Source organism: Oncorhynchus tshawytscha, linkage group LG26 (assembly GCF_018296145.1).
Source record: "Oncorhynchus tshawytscha isolate Ot180627B linkage group LG26, Otsh_v2.0, whole genome shotgun sequence".
NCBI lineage: Eukaryota > Metazoa > Chordata > Actinopteri > Salmoniformes > Salmonidae > Oncorhynchus > Oncorhynchus tshawytscha.
The window spans coordinates 10,506,879-10,521,740 of NC_056454.1; the positions used below are offsets into that span (position 1 = coordinate 10,506,879).

At 41.5% G+C, this 14,862-nt stretch overlaps 1 protein-coding gene across 2 annotated transcripts in view; it reads right to left on the bottom strand.

Annotated features, from left to right (window-relative positions):
- Positions 1-3,441: 3,441 nt before the first annotated feature.
- stat1b (signal transducer and activator of transcription 1b) overlaps positions 3,442-14,862 on the bottom strand; it is a 44,111-nt gene continuing 32,690 nt past the window's right edge. Inside the window, exons 10-25 of one of the 2 annotated variants that reach the window (XM_042306330.1) lie at positions 14,457-14,549; positions 14,156-14,215; positions 13,960-13,989; positions 13,776-13,866; positions 12,159-12,200; positions 11,960-12,043; positions 11,679-11,777; positions 11,104-11,239; positions 10,696-10,751; positions 10,516-10,607; positions 10,257-10,396; positions 6,672-6,857; positions 6,211-6,286; positions 5,775-5,871; positions 5,123-5,182; positions 3,442-4,562 (exon numbers count right to left, since the gene is read on the bottom strand). In XM_042306330.1, the coding sequence (XP_042162264.1) occupies positions 5,159-5,182; positions 5,775-5,871; positions 6,211-6,286; positions 6,672-6,857; positions 10,257-10,396; positions 10,516-10,607; positions 10,696-10,751; positions 11,104-11,239; positions 11,679-11,777; positions 11,960-12,043; positions 12,159-12,200; positions 13,776-13,866; positions 13,960-13,989; positions 14,156-14,215; positions 14,457-14,549 (1,306 nt within the window). In that variant the 3' untranslated portion in view covers positions 3,442-4,562; positions 5,123-5,158. Of the gene's footprint in view, positions 5,183-5,774; positions 5,872-6,210; positions 6,287-6,671; positions 6,858-10,256; positions 10,397-10,515; positions 10,608-10,695; positions 10,752-11,103; positions 11,240-11,678; positions 11,778-11,959; positions 12,044-12,158; positions 12,201-13,775; positions 13,867-13,959; positions 13,990-14,155; positions 14,216-14,456; positions 14,550-14,862 lie in introns of both variants that reach the window. The other variant, XM_042306329.1, reaches the window with a different exon arrangement.

The following is a 14,862-nucleotide window of genomic DNA, read 5'->3' on the forward strand; positions in this document are numbered from 1 at the left end:
ACACTTATGGTCGACCATGAGGGATTTATTTGAACTGTACCCTTTAGCATTTTCACACCTGAAGAGTCGTGTTAGTTCCCAAAAGGAATACCTTTGTAGGCCAGTCCAACCTCAGTCAGTCACACTGCTCATTATCTTTCCAGTAGGTGGGATAAGACCCCAATGGAAGAGGTCTTGCATTTTGGCCATCACGACATGGTCACCATCCTCCAGGACTATCAAAACAAGTACAACCCACAAGAGGCCCCCAAGAAGGACAAGGAGACAGCAGAGAACAACCTGGGCGGCCTGCTGTAGTGTAGACATCCAAGCCAGTTGATGGCGCCACGCTGCTTTTGTATCCTCTCTAATAGACTGCTGTTTCTTTGGTGGGATAAACACTTTTTGGAGTGACTTTTGTCAACTATGTATGATGACTTTATTTCTGAACTGTGTGTTTGATTAAATGTGTTTTACATTTTTTATACTCCTTTGTATTGCTTTACCTTTTGTTGTGCGCTTTGGTGACGGTGTTGCTTATTTTTGCTGTATCTTTCCTCTTTCGTCCTCTAACCTTTCCCTCACCAAGTGTGTGTGTGTGTGTGTGTGTGTGTGTGTGTGTGTGTGTGTGTGTGGTGAGAGTGAGTCCCATATCGAAGTGCAGAATCTGATTGAATCTTTGCGACATTGGTGTGCAATATAAAGTGATATTATTATACATATGCTGCTACATGTAAATTGTATATTTATGTACTGTATAAAGTAAATATATTTCATGATATCAAGTATGAATACTTAATATAATTCAATGTAATAGTTTAGCAGTTTGGTATTTTTCCTGGAGGGCCACAATGTGTAGTAATCTTTGGCCAAACCAGGCACACTAGAGTCTATGGTGAATCTGAAATTCAGTTTATGTTGGCACTAATATCACTCCATAACATTCTAGCTATATGTATTGGTTAATGCCTGGTTGGAAAAAATGAAAAAGACTGTTGCTCCTAAAGACATGATGGGCCACCACTTGGGTAGAAGCACTATATGGTCCTGTAGCCTACTTTGTCAAATGTAAACAAGTTTAGGATGTCAAATGTTACCAAACATCCTATGCTTCCACGAGTCCCAGTCAAACTTATCTTGACCTTTATCAACCCTACTGCATATGCCCTTTAGCTTTCATTTCAATTTCATTTTATTGTACTTTGTTTGGGATGGCACAAGACACTTAAAAAAAAAGTATGTATATTTCTGGTCTAGTGTTCTTTTTTTGTATTATGATTTTCTCATAACAATGGAATTTTCCTTCTCTATTGCTCAATACTGTATGCTATGTGCACACAGTTGTCTGTTGTAGATCTGGAACCACTGACAGAATAGGGGAGTATCTGTGGCCACATGATAAAACACTAGTCTGGCATCAGTAGTCTGAAAATAGGAGGAAACCAGTTGGACATGTACATAAACATATGGCAGTTGACATTAATATTGTCAAAAACTCATCCTAGATGCCTCACACTTTTTGAATGAACTTGTGCCTTTGGCCAGGATCCAATTTTCCCATGGAGCTGGTGTGTAAAGTACCAATACTGATCAAATTAGAAATCAAAGCAGTTGTAGGTTTTATGGGGAAAACATGAAATCAAATCAAATTTTATTGGTCACATACACATGGTTAGTAGATGTTAACCTTTCTAGCGCCGGGAACACGCTAGCGGAACCCCTTGACAACATTCCGCTGAAAAGGCAGCGAGCAAAATTCAAAAATATTTTCATTCACAACAGTGTCTCACAAATGAATTTGAGCGTAGCGAAATGCTTGTGCTTCTAGTTCCGACCGTGCAGTAATATCTAACAAGTAATCTAACAATTTCACAACAACTACCTTAAACACAGAAGTGTAAAGGAATGAATAAGAATATGTACACATAAATATATGGATGAGCGATGGCCAAACGACATAGGCAAGATGCAGTAGATGGTATAGAGTATGAGATGAGTAATGTAGGGTATGTAAAGATTATATAAAGTAGCATGGTTTAAAGTGACTAGTGATACATTTATTACATCCAATTTTTTATTATTAAAGTGGCTAGAGATTGAGTCAGTATGTTGGCAGCAGCCACTCAATGTTAGTGATGGCTGTTTAACAGTCTGATGGCCTTGAGATAGAAGCTGTTTTTCAGTCTCTCGGCCCCAGCTTTGACCATCACGACATGGTCACCATCCTGTACTGACCTCGCCTTCTGGATGATAGCAGGGTGAATAGGCAGTGGCTCGGGTGGTTGTTGTCCTTGATCTTTTTTTGCCTTCCCGTGACATCGGGTGGTGTAAGTGTCCTGGAGGGCAGGTAGTTTTCCCCCGGTGTGCAGTTGCAGTAACAGGCGGTGATACAGCGAGATAGGATGCTCTCGATTTTGCATCTGTAAAAGTTTGTGAGCGTTTTTGGTGACAAGCCAAATTTCTTCAGCCTCCTGAGGTTGAAGAGGCGCTGTTGTGCCTTCTTCACCAGGTGGTCTGTGTGGGTGGACCATTTCAGTTGGTCCGTGATGTGTACGCCGAGGAACTTAAAACTTTCCACTTCTCCACTACTGTCCCGTCGATGTGGATAGGGGGGTGATCCCTCTGCTGTTTCCGGAAGTCCACGATCATCTCCTTTGTTTTGTTGACGTTGAGTGTGAGGTTATTTTCCTGACACCACACTCCGAGGGTGTAGCATAAGAACAGCTTCATTGGCACAATGGACAATAACATTGCACAATGTTCAAATCTAACATTCTAATCTATATCTGGAGAACCCTGTCCTCTCTGTACATTCCATTTCTATCTCTACCATTACTTTTTCATTTGTGTAATGCACTGTTACCGTTTTGCAGCAACACTGAGATGGTGACATTGTGTATAGAGATATAGAACATGTTAAAATGATATCCAAAGAATGAGAAAGATAATGGAACATGTTGCCACAGACATTTAACCTCATTCACCACTCCTCTAAAAGTCAGGGAAACACCTGACTTGAACCCTCCAACCAATCACCACCCTAACACATAGATAGAGGAACAGGTCTCAAAATCTCACATTGCTTTTGTCCTTGTTATAACATGTCTGTTGTATTGGAGGTGGTTCGAAGAAGGGTAACCTTGCCTGAGCCCTGATAACTTGTGTTAGCTGCCTAGGCTTTAGCTCAGAGGAGTTAGAATCCCTGGCGGTCATATGGACAGATGGTTTAAGTCAGATGTCACCAATAGTCGCAGACCAATCTGACATTACAACTAAAGACAGTTCTGAGTGTATTGCTGTACAATACATGGATGTCCTTTTCTGCTATTTTAAGACATACATGATCAAGTTCATTTGTTTAGAGGTGTGCAAGAGTGTGATTGCTCCTTGCAGTGGAATATGTACACATATATAAATATATTTGAATAAACAAGTTAAACAAAGCAAAGCTTTTCAGGCATGTGAGAGAGCTCTGATTTTTAATGAATTGAAACAATGAAGTCCAGGCAGTCGTGAGTACAGTTTAGAAGTACTTTCCATATAAGGGTCATTCCACAAATTCTGTATAACTTGTTACAACCTGGCTCAAGATTGTAACAAACAATGGGAAACCACACACTGAGTAAAGGAATAACAAAATTAATTTATACCATAAATAAACACTCACAAAAATAATCAGATGAGACATGAAGGTCAGTAAATTAGGTGTCAACTGCCAAAGCCACAACACCACAACCAAAGGTATGCACGGAGAGAGGAATCTCTTGCTGAATGGTGGGGGTAAACAGTGGCTTTATGCCACAGCTGAGCTTTCACAGGTGTGCCCCAATCAGCACTGACAACCCTCCCAGCTCCGCCCACCTCTCCTACTCCACCCACCAATCTCCTGCAGAAAGTAAGCACAGCAAAACCCATAAACCAGAGCAGGGAGGGGCCGTCACACTTGGTCAAAGAAAACATTTGATATCACCAAATTTTCACATTCTGTCATAAAGAGCACATGTTCAACTTCATAAACATGTTTTCCCATCTCAAAACTATCAGTGCCAAATAAAGTATCAGGGTTGACCGTAACAGGGTTGATGATTTCTTAAATCAGCCATAAATCCCCTTGTGACAGGGGAAATGACAGCTTGTTGTGTGCTACAGGGAGTGGCAATTGCATGCAAGCTTCACCCCAAAAATGTCATTGTTAAAACGAGAGCTCAGTTTACGTAACAGGGTTGACCTTAAAATGAGGGACTGATGCAAATGAATCACTACTCACATGAAATAAAAAAATATTCTTCAGAAATGACTTTGTCAAAGCAACAAAATAACTAGGGCTTGGAGAAACTTGGAGAAATGTTGGGACGTGATGTCCTTGTCCCATCGCGCTCTAGCGACTCCTGTGGTGGTCGCCAGTTGTGCGGTGTTTCCTTCGACACATTGGTGCAGCTGGCTTCTGGGTAAATCGAGCAATGTGTCAAGAATGTGTCAAGAAGCAGGGTCATGTTTCGGCGGACGCATGGCTCTTGACCTTCGCCTCTCCCGAGTTCGAACAGGAGTTGCAGCGATGGGACAAGACTACCAATTGGACATCACTAAATTGGGCAGAAAAATGGGTAAAAAGTACACAAAACAATATAGATATATTTGATGAATTTTGGCACTTTAGCAAGCCTTTATCCATATTAAACATCTGATTTATTGAAGTCTCCATGTGGTCTATATAAAAGGCCACTTAATTTAATATAACAGCCTTTTAAAATTCAATATTGGTGCAACATTTCTGACTAAAATATCAAAGGGCACTCATTTTGTGGAATGATCTGAACCATTTTCCTTATTATAAGTTGCTACAAAATCGTATCTATTTACAAAGTGAAGAGCAGCTTTCTGCATCCCTTTTTTGTTGTTCACATTACATATGCATACACAAAATATTACACTGTCCCACAAGTAGCGTAGAGTAACATTCCTTATTACAAACAGCTGGACTCAAAGCCCCAAAACCTCATGCGTGTATATAAAACGATAACGTAGGACTACACATATATATATATATATATATATATATATACAGTTTCAGTTGTGCTTTCAAATCTATTGCAAACGTCATCCTTTTTGTGTGGTGTCTTTGGTACTCGGCTCGGGAGCTTACACAAATTTTTCCTGGGCACCACCTGAAGAGGGCAGATTAGTTTGGGAAGGGAGTGCACATCTGAAGGGAGAGGGACAACATAGGATCAGTCACATAGTAAATAAAAAAATGCATGAATTATCCCGACCCTCGCATGAAAGATTTGGAAATTAATGCTTCAGTTATGACAGCGGTACAGCTGATTTGCCAGGACCATACATTCTAATTTTACCCCAGGGCTGTCTTGTCTTCTCAAATGTTCACATCTTTTCCACATTTTGTGTTTTATGATGATTAGATATGTGTTGTCTCATCTCTGTGTGCGGCTGGCGCTGTCTGTCTCTAACCTACCACACTGTGGGTTACGTTCCTCTGCCCAGTTTTTGCTGATGCATGCCAGATCTTACTACACCCGGATAATTATTTTACGTATCAGCTAACCACATATGTTATAGGAATCTGGTGCCGGGCGGCACAGTTAATGATGTTGCACGCAACCATTGGTTGATGCATGGAACGGCAGGGGAACACGACACCACTGTGTGTGGCTACTGCTGGCTGACTAACATACAACAGTGTCTCTACTCTGTGTGCGGCTGGTGCTGTCTGGCTAAAACCTACCACAGTGTCTCTAATCTGTGTGTGTGGCAGGTGCTGTCTGGCTGTAACCTACCACATTTTCAATCTCATCAGGGTTAATAATCCTGGTCAGCACTCCATACACTTCGGGACTCATGGGCAGCATGGCGTCCTGTAGTCTGGAGGGGTGGCTGAGGAGAAACAGAAACCAACAAACAGTTACATAACCAGGAGAAAATAAATGTTTGCAGTATTTAATATGAGAGTGACAATCAATCAATGGGGGCCCCCCCGGTCAGTAATTCAACCGTGTTTACTACCAGTGAAATATTTAGCTAGACTAATTTACCAAACATGTTAGCTGACATGGGTGAGTGACTGTCAGTGACTGCCATAACAAGAGACGTACACTTTTCATTTGACCTTTTCTTGTACTTTGGGCTGTGTGTGTTGTCTGTTGTGTGTATCTTAAACCAATGAAAATGATTTAAAAACAGTAAAAGGTGTTTCATAACAAGTATCACACTTACACTTCAGACACAGAGATGAGCTCCGTCTTAATGTAGCCAGCCTCAGAGGCACTCTCCAACTCCATTGGCTCAGCAGCTGAGAAGGTCAAAGGTTATAGACGTCTAGAGGTTATCATTAGAACAAAACACAGGTGGCTGGTGGCCCCTAAATTGGGGAGGACGGATTCATAGTAATGGCTGGAATGGAGTAAATGGAATGGTATCAAACACATCACACACTCCATTCCAGACATTATTTTGAGCCTTCCTCCCCTCACCAACCTCCTGTAGCAAGGCATTACCAGTGGTCAATATTTCAATGGGGGAAAAGGGTGTGGCACAACAAAATATGAAAAGTATGCTATGCAGTGAATATTGTGTATAATAGCTTAGACTGGAATTGAATTCAACACCATTTGTACTGTTTTCAACTACTCAATCTTTCCTCAACATACATACATTTCTAACAGCTTGTTAGTTACCTTCTGTGGGGCGGCTGTAGTAGCGTGTGAAGGCGCTCTCTTTGGGGATGTTGGGGTAGAGGTAGAGCAGAGGGTTCTCAGGGATGTTCTCGGCAGCCATCACCTTGTAGTTGCGGAGGATGTCAGGAAAAGTGACGGCGGCCAGCTCCTTCTTAGTGTAGGGCTCCACCGTGTGGAAATGGACATCTATACAGTGGGGGCAAAAAAGTATTTAGTCAGCCACCAATTGTGCAAGTTCTCCCACTTAAAAAGATGAGAGAGGCCTGTAATTTTCATCACAGGTACACTTCTACTATGACAGACAAAATGAGGGGGAAAAAAATCCAGAAAATCACATTGTAGGATTTTTTATAAATTATGGTGGAAAAAACTGGCTAGGCCACTCCAGGACCTTGAAATGCTTCTTACGAAGCCACTCCTTCGTTGCCCAGGCGGTGTGTTTGGGATCATTGTCATGCTAAAAGACCCAGCCACGTTTCATCTTCAATGCCCTTGCTGATGAAGGAGGTTTTCACTCAAAATCTCACGATACATGGCGCCATTCATTCTTTCCTTTACATGGATCAGTCGTCCTGGTCCCTTTGCAGAAAAACAGCCCCAAAGCTTGATGTTTCCACCCCCATGCTTCACAGTAGGTATGGTGTTCTTTGGATGCAACTCAGCATTCTTTGTCCTCCAAACACGACGAGTTGAGTTTTTACCAAAAAGTTATATTTTGGTTTCATCTGACCATATGACATTCTCCCAATCTTCTTCTGGATCATCCAAATGCTCTCTAGCAAACTTCAGACGGCCCTGGACATGTACTGGCTTAAGCAGGGGGACACGTCTGACACTGCAGGATTTGAGTCCCTGGCGGCGTAGTGTGTTACTGATGGTAGGCTTTGTTACTTTGGTCCCAGCTCTCTTCAGGTCCTTCACTAGGTCCCCCCGTGTGGTTCTGGGATTTTTGCTCACCGTTCTTGTGATCATTTTGACCCCACGGGGTGAGATCTTGCGTGGAGCCCCAGATCGAGGGAGATTATCAGTGGTCTTGTATGTCTTCCATTTCCTAATAATTGCTCCCACAGTTGATGTCTTCAAACCAAGCTGCTTAGCTATTGCAGATTCAGTCTTCCCAGCCTGGTGCAGGTCTACAATTTTGATTCTGGTGTCCTTTGGCAGCTCTTTGGTCTTGGCCATAGTGGAGTTTGGAGTGTGACTGTTTGAGGTTGTGGACAGGTGTCTTTTATACTGATAACAAGTTCAAACAGGTTCCATTAATACAGGTAATGAGTGGAGGACAGAGGAGCCTCTTAAAGAAGAAGTTACAGGTCTGTGAGAGCCAGAAATCTTGCTTGTTTGTAGGTGACCAAATACTTATTTGTATGTTCATAGATATACAGTTGTCGGAAAAGTCGGAAGTTTACATATACCTTAGCCAAATACATTTAAACTACAGTTTTTCAAAATTCCTGACATTTAATCCCAGTAAAAATTCCCTGTCTTAGGTCAGTTAGGATCACCACTTTATTTTAAGAATGTGAAATGTCAGAATAATAGTAGAGAGAATGATTTATTTCAGCTTTTATTTTTTTTTCATCACATTTCCAGTGGGTCAGAAGTTCACATACACTCAATTAGTATTTGATAGCATTGCCTTTAAATTGTTTAACTTGGGTCAAACGTTTCGAGTGGCCTTCCACATGCTTCCCACAACAAGTTGGGTGAATTTTGGCCCATTCCTCCTGACAGAGCTGGTGTAACTGAGTCAGGTTTGTAGGCCTCCTTGCTCGCACATGCTTTTTCAATTCTGCCCACAAAATTTCTATAGGATTGAGGTGAGGGCTTTGTGACGGCCACTCCAATACCTTGACTTTGTTGTCCTTAAGCCATTTTGCCACAACTTTGGAAGTATGCTTGGGGTTATTGTCCATTTGGAAGACCCATTTGCGACCAAGCTTTAACTTCCAGACTGATGTCTTGAGATGTTGCTTCAATATATCCACCAAATTGTCCTTCTCATGATGTCATCTATTTTGTGAAGTGCACCAGTCCCTCCTGCAGCAAAGCACACCCACAACATGATGCTGCCACCCCGTGCTTCACGGTTGGGATGGTGTTCTTCGGCTTGCAAGCCTCCCCCTTCTTCCTCCAAACAAAATGATGGTCATTATGGCCAAACAGTTCTATTTTTGTTTCCTCAGACCAGAGGAAGAAAAAAAAGTACGATCTTTGTCCCCATGTGCAGTTGCAAACCGTAGTCTGACTTTTTTATGGCGGTTTTGGAGCAGTGGCTTCTTCCTTGCTGAGCGGCCTTTCAGGTTATGTTGATATAGGACTCGTTTTACTGTGGATATAGATACTTTTGTACCTGTTTCCTCCAGCATCTTCACATGGTCCTTTGCTGTTGTTCTGGGATTGATTTGCACTTTTCACATCAAAGTATGTTCATATCTAGGAGACAGAACGTGTCTCCTTCCTGAGCGGCATGATGGCTGCGTGGTCCCATGGTGTTTATACTTGCGTACTATTGTTTGTACAGATGAACGTGGTACCTTCAGGCGTTTGGAAATTGCTCCCAAGGATGAAACAGACTTGTGGAGGTCCACCATTTCTTTGGCTGATTTCTTTTGATTTTCCCATGATGTCAAGCAAAGAGGCACTTGGTTTGAAGGTTGGCCTTGAAATAGATCCACAGGTACACCTCCAATTGACTCAAATGATGTCAATTAGACTATCAGAAGCTTCTAAAGACATGACATTTTCTTGGTGTATGTAAACTTCTGACCCACTGGAATTGTGATACAGTGAATTAAAAGTGAAATAATCTGTCGGTAAACAATTGTTGGAAAAATTACTTGTGTCATGCACAAAACTATAGTTTGTTAAAACAAGGAATTTGTGCAGTGGTTGAAAAACGAGTTTTAATGACTCCAACCTAAGTGTATGTAAACTTCTGACTTCAACTGTACATAAATGCACACACACAATGTGATATGAGAATGTGTTCTCAGTCAGTTTACCTGGTAAAATAATACAAACAGAAACACATATACCTGATACAAATGTACAGACACATACTCATAATGTGTAAAAACAATTAAAATACATATATTTTTGTCTGTCCATAGGTATGTACACGGAGTAAATATACCACATATTAGGAACACCTTCCTAATATTGAGTTACACCCTCCCCCCCACAGCCTCAATTTGTCAGGGCATGGACTCTACAAGGTGTTGAAAGTGTTCCACAAGGATGCTGGCCCATGTTGACTCCAATGCTTCCCACAGTTGTGTCAAGTTGGCTGGATATCCTTTGGGTGATGGACCATTCTTGATACACACGGGAAACTGTTGAGCATGAAAATCCCAGCAGTGTTGCAGTTCTTGACTCAATCCGATGCACCTGGCACCTACTACTATATCCCATTCAAAGGCACTTAAATCTTTTGTCTTGCCCATTCACCCTCTGAATGGCACACATACACAATCCACGTCCCAATTGTCTCAAGGCTTAAAAATCCTTCTTTAACCCATCTCCTCCCCTTCATCTACAGCTACAAAGCTACAAAAACACATGCACACAAAAAGACACACACACCATTATTGGAGCCCTCCACCCAGGTGAAGGTAATGGCTCCCTCTCGGCTGCTCTCACTGAAGCGCAGCAGGAAAGTTCCAGGCTCCTTGTCCTTCAGCAGGGCCTTCTCTCTCTCCTTGCTAACAAAGCCCATGATACACCTATAGACCATAGATATGTAGTTGATTATAGCACAATAAAGTAACTTTTCAAAAACGTAATGTAGACCTAGTCTTCAGAAAGGCATACTGAAGTAATGTGAGTTGGAGAGATGTTTTACCCATCATTCCACAGACACAGCAGGTGTCTCTTGATCAGGTCCAGTATTCCCTCGATCCACAGCCAGAAGGGAAAGCTCTTCTCATTCACATTCTGCTCAGGCAAAGACACAATCAATACACAGCCCATAGTAAACACACAGGGGTTGGCTAAAACACTGAACTTCCAGTGAGATGCTCACCTTGCAGAACTTGGTCCAGGGGATGAGCCCATTAGGGTTTCCGGCTGCTTCTCCACCTGTCACAGGAGTTTGGTATTATTATTGGTTCACTTTAATGGAACGACCTTAGCTGACACCGTTATAAGCAACACATAACAGAGGTCATAAGCTTTTTATGCACCTTTTTATACGGTGAATAGATTTTAAGCAACATTTGCATTGTTAGCCTTTATCTGGGATTAGTTGGCCAAATTAGTTGGTCACCTTGACTCTCTTGCCAGATATCTGTGTTGAGAAAAACTAATAGCCACCTCACACACTGGATGTATGGCCACCTTTTATGGCCAACTAGCGCACCTTAATATCACAGATGGGTTTGCTGTGGCTGTGCCGTTTCACAAAACCACGCCAAGTCACAATAAGACTCACCCAGGAGCTTGTCTCCCAGCATGCTCAGCTGCTCGTCATTGAGGCCTCGCTTGGTTATGGAGGAGAACTGCCAGCTCAGCACGTTTGACAACTGGTTCCAGGTGGCCTGAGGAGGGCTCAGGAAGAACGACAGATTCTGAGGAGGAAGAGAGAGAGGGATGGAGATGATAAGCTGATCGTTTGGAAGAGGAGTGTTAGTGCCGGGGTGGAACAAAAGCCTGCACACCACCTGGCTCTTCAGGACCAGGAGTTCGACCCCCTAGATTAAACCTGTCCAGTCTGGATCACATGACATGGCAGTTAAGAGAACAAAAGTTACTGTAGTTCTCAGAGGGTAAAATCTCAGTAAGTAGATAGATAGATAGATAGATAGATAGATAGATAGATAGATAGATAGATAGATAGATAGATAGATAGATAGATAGATAGATAGATAGATAGATAGATAGATAGATAGATAGATAGATAGATAGATAGATAGATAGATAGATAGATAGATAGATAGATAGATAGATAGATACTGTAGCTATGAGGATTTAGTCTTGAATGAGAAGGGTAGGTGAGAGGGGTTGTACCTTGGACTCACAGGTCAGCATGTTGTACCACATGACAGAGGCCCAGGCACTGGGCAGCTGGCTAATGTTGGAGATGACCACAATGGGCAGGGACATTGTCTGGATACATGCATGCACACACACACACACACACACACACACACACACGAGAAGTCAGATAGGAACATCAGTACAGAGAGTCAGGCTCCTTGGTGTGTATTACTAACAAATATTTCAGTCATGACAATAGTGTATTCCATGTCTTTTTAAAAGCTCTACAGATTGGTTACTGTTGTTCTGACCTCTAGTTCGACCTGGAGTCCTGGCTGACAGAGTTGAGTCTCAAAGCTAATAGAGTGGAGCTCCTCCGTCACTATGAGAGGACCCTGAGTTGACACACAGACATACATCATTAAAAAAATATATATGTATAACTATGACATTGCATAGTAATAGTTTTATACATCACAATCACCCTCACACTTGAGGTGCTTTGTTTACCTCATTTGATCTGTTGCCTGTAATTTTCTGTTCCTTTAGTTGCTGGGGAAGAAAATAGTTGTAAATAATTTAAAGTAACCAAAAGAAGAAGAACAATATCAACAAAACATAAAAACATGGTTCTGAACAGCACACATGATATACTGTTACAGCAATCGGCAGGAGACTTGAACCCTGGTCGCCTGACCTAAGGCAAGAATGCTAACATCAAACCACTTTTGTAATGCTCTTATGAAGGCTAGGGTCATTACTAGGGTTACAAAGGGACAGTATATTACAGAAAACCATGGGTTGGAACCTAAATTATTTTCCAATGGCCATTTAGAAGCAGAATCCATATTTATTTTAGTTCTGAACCTGTTAGAACCAAAAAAAAGTAAAGGTTCATATAGTTCCTTTTTGTTCCTTTATTCTTTCTGTGAAGTCAACATTGTTTTTACATTTAGTTCATTAATTTAATTATCGCCAATAGAGCAGCTTGTTGTGGAATATTTGTTTACATGTTTAATTGGTCAGATAAGTGCAGGCATGAGATACGACTGAAATTACATGGGTGGGTCGAGAGCAAGAGAGGGGTGGACATGGAGGAAGCTTGGCTTGAAGCGCTGAACATCATGACATGATGTGAATTGGAATGTGTTTATAGGCTATTACTAGCATTATAACTTAACTGAATTACAGAACTATACAGTATAATAGACATTAGGAATATTTTTCTAACTTAAAAATAACATTTTTAAACGATTCTCAAGACTTGAAAATAACTATTCTGTTCCAGAAAACTAGAGATCACTTTCGTTCCAGGTTCTTTTTCCGTTCCTCAGAAAATTTGGAACTTATTCGGTTTATGGGATTTATACCCTGAACCGGTTCCAACCCCAGCTGGAAACTTTTGAAGTTTACCAGTAATTACCAGAATTTGGTAACTTTCAAGGTTTTATTTTCTAAGATGACATTTATTTGTCATGTTTAAAAAATATATACATGATTTTTTTTGTCGGGTGGCTCTCTGGAATGGTTTTAGCCATTTAGCAATTTTAGGAAGCTAGCTTTCGCTAGCCCAGATAGGTTCCCAATCTCCAAACCTCATTGCTAGCTACCAAGAAGCCAGTTCAGGCAATCAATCAAGTTTGAGTAACTAGCTTGTCTAACTATCTTAGCTGGCATGCCTGCTGGCAAGGTTGGTCGACTTTAGAAAAGCAAGCCATAACTAGATGAATAGAAGCATATTGTTTATTTAAAAAAATAGTCATCAGTCAGGAGGATACAGACAGCTCAAGAGTTATGCTTAGATATGCAGAAAACCTTTTACATAGAATTAAGCATATTGATTATGATTCAGGAAAAAGCTGTTTAAGGGGTTTGAAAAATGATCTAACTTACAGACAGGGGGCATAATTTGTGGTGCTTGATGCCCATGTAAGTCAATATGTCATTGTTGTAAATGTTTTGGCGCCAAACAGGTGGCAGTTGTGAAAAAGTAAATAACTGAGAAAGTTGCAGAGTTAATTGAAAATACTGAAAAATATGGGGGCGCCTATTGGGGAACTCTGATGTACAGTACAGTATATCATATGTACAATGTACAGTATAACATCTGAATGTGCCAGTTCATACCAGGTGTCTGAATTCTGCTGCCAAGCTTCCATTGGACTCCTCCATGTTCATAACCTTAGTGTTGGTTCCCAAGATGTTGAATTTCCGGACCCTGGAAATGACGTAAAATCAGAGGAAATGTAATGACTATTAAGTAGGCTTCTTCAGGTTTAAGTAGGATAACAGAGACCAAAACATTTCCTACCCTCTCACTGTGCTCTTCTCAGTGACGTTCCTAAAGAAATACAATACATCAGTGACTGAAGCTTTGACTCCTGCCATTGATAAAATATAACAATGTAATACAATTGATTAAATATAACATCAAGCAGTTCCCAAAGACATATGTGTACACATGTGTGTATGTATATGGCTATGGTACGTACTTCTCATTCACTTACTTGTCAAACACAGCTTTGACTTTGAGCTGGTAGTTGAACTCCTGGAGCTTCACCAGGAGTCTGGGGATATTATCGGGTGCAAGAGCATTATGATACCAATTAAGTAAATCACAATGCAAGTCAAATGACAACCAGGAACTAAAGTGGCTAGAAGAGTGTAGTGTTAAGGTGTGGGTCTTAATTGAGGAGTTACAGCATGGATGGCTAAACAACCCTCCTCTGGGTTTGCAGGCTTCTTCTAGCTACTAGTCAACAGAGTATTGCACATTGTGTTTGGAGTGTGTAGCACTGGCACAATCACCTGATTTTGACAGTGAACTGCACCCCAGTCTTCAGCACCATGGGTCTTTGAGGGTGAGTGGGCATACAGGGCTGTCTCTCCACCACGATAGAACTAAAAGACAGACGCCACAAAAACATCAAACATCCGGTAATGACACTCCTAGGGCACTCCACTAAAGCCTAGAGCAGGGATCATCAACTTCAGCTCCATTTTTTTCTTGAGTGGACAGTCGGGGGGCCCGTAACATAATTACAAATAATTTGTACACTGCTAATTGACAGCAAGAAGCCCAAAGGGATATAATATTTGACCAAAAGTATAATGTGGAAGGACCACCAGAGGGCAGGCTGCTCCCACAGACAGTAGCCCAGCCCGGCATGTGAGTCAAGTTGGTCAGAGGCAATTAAGCACAGCTGATGGTACT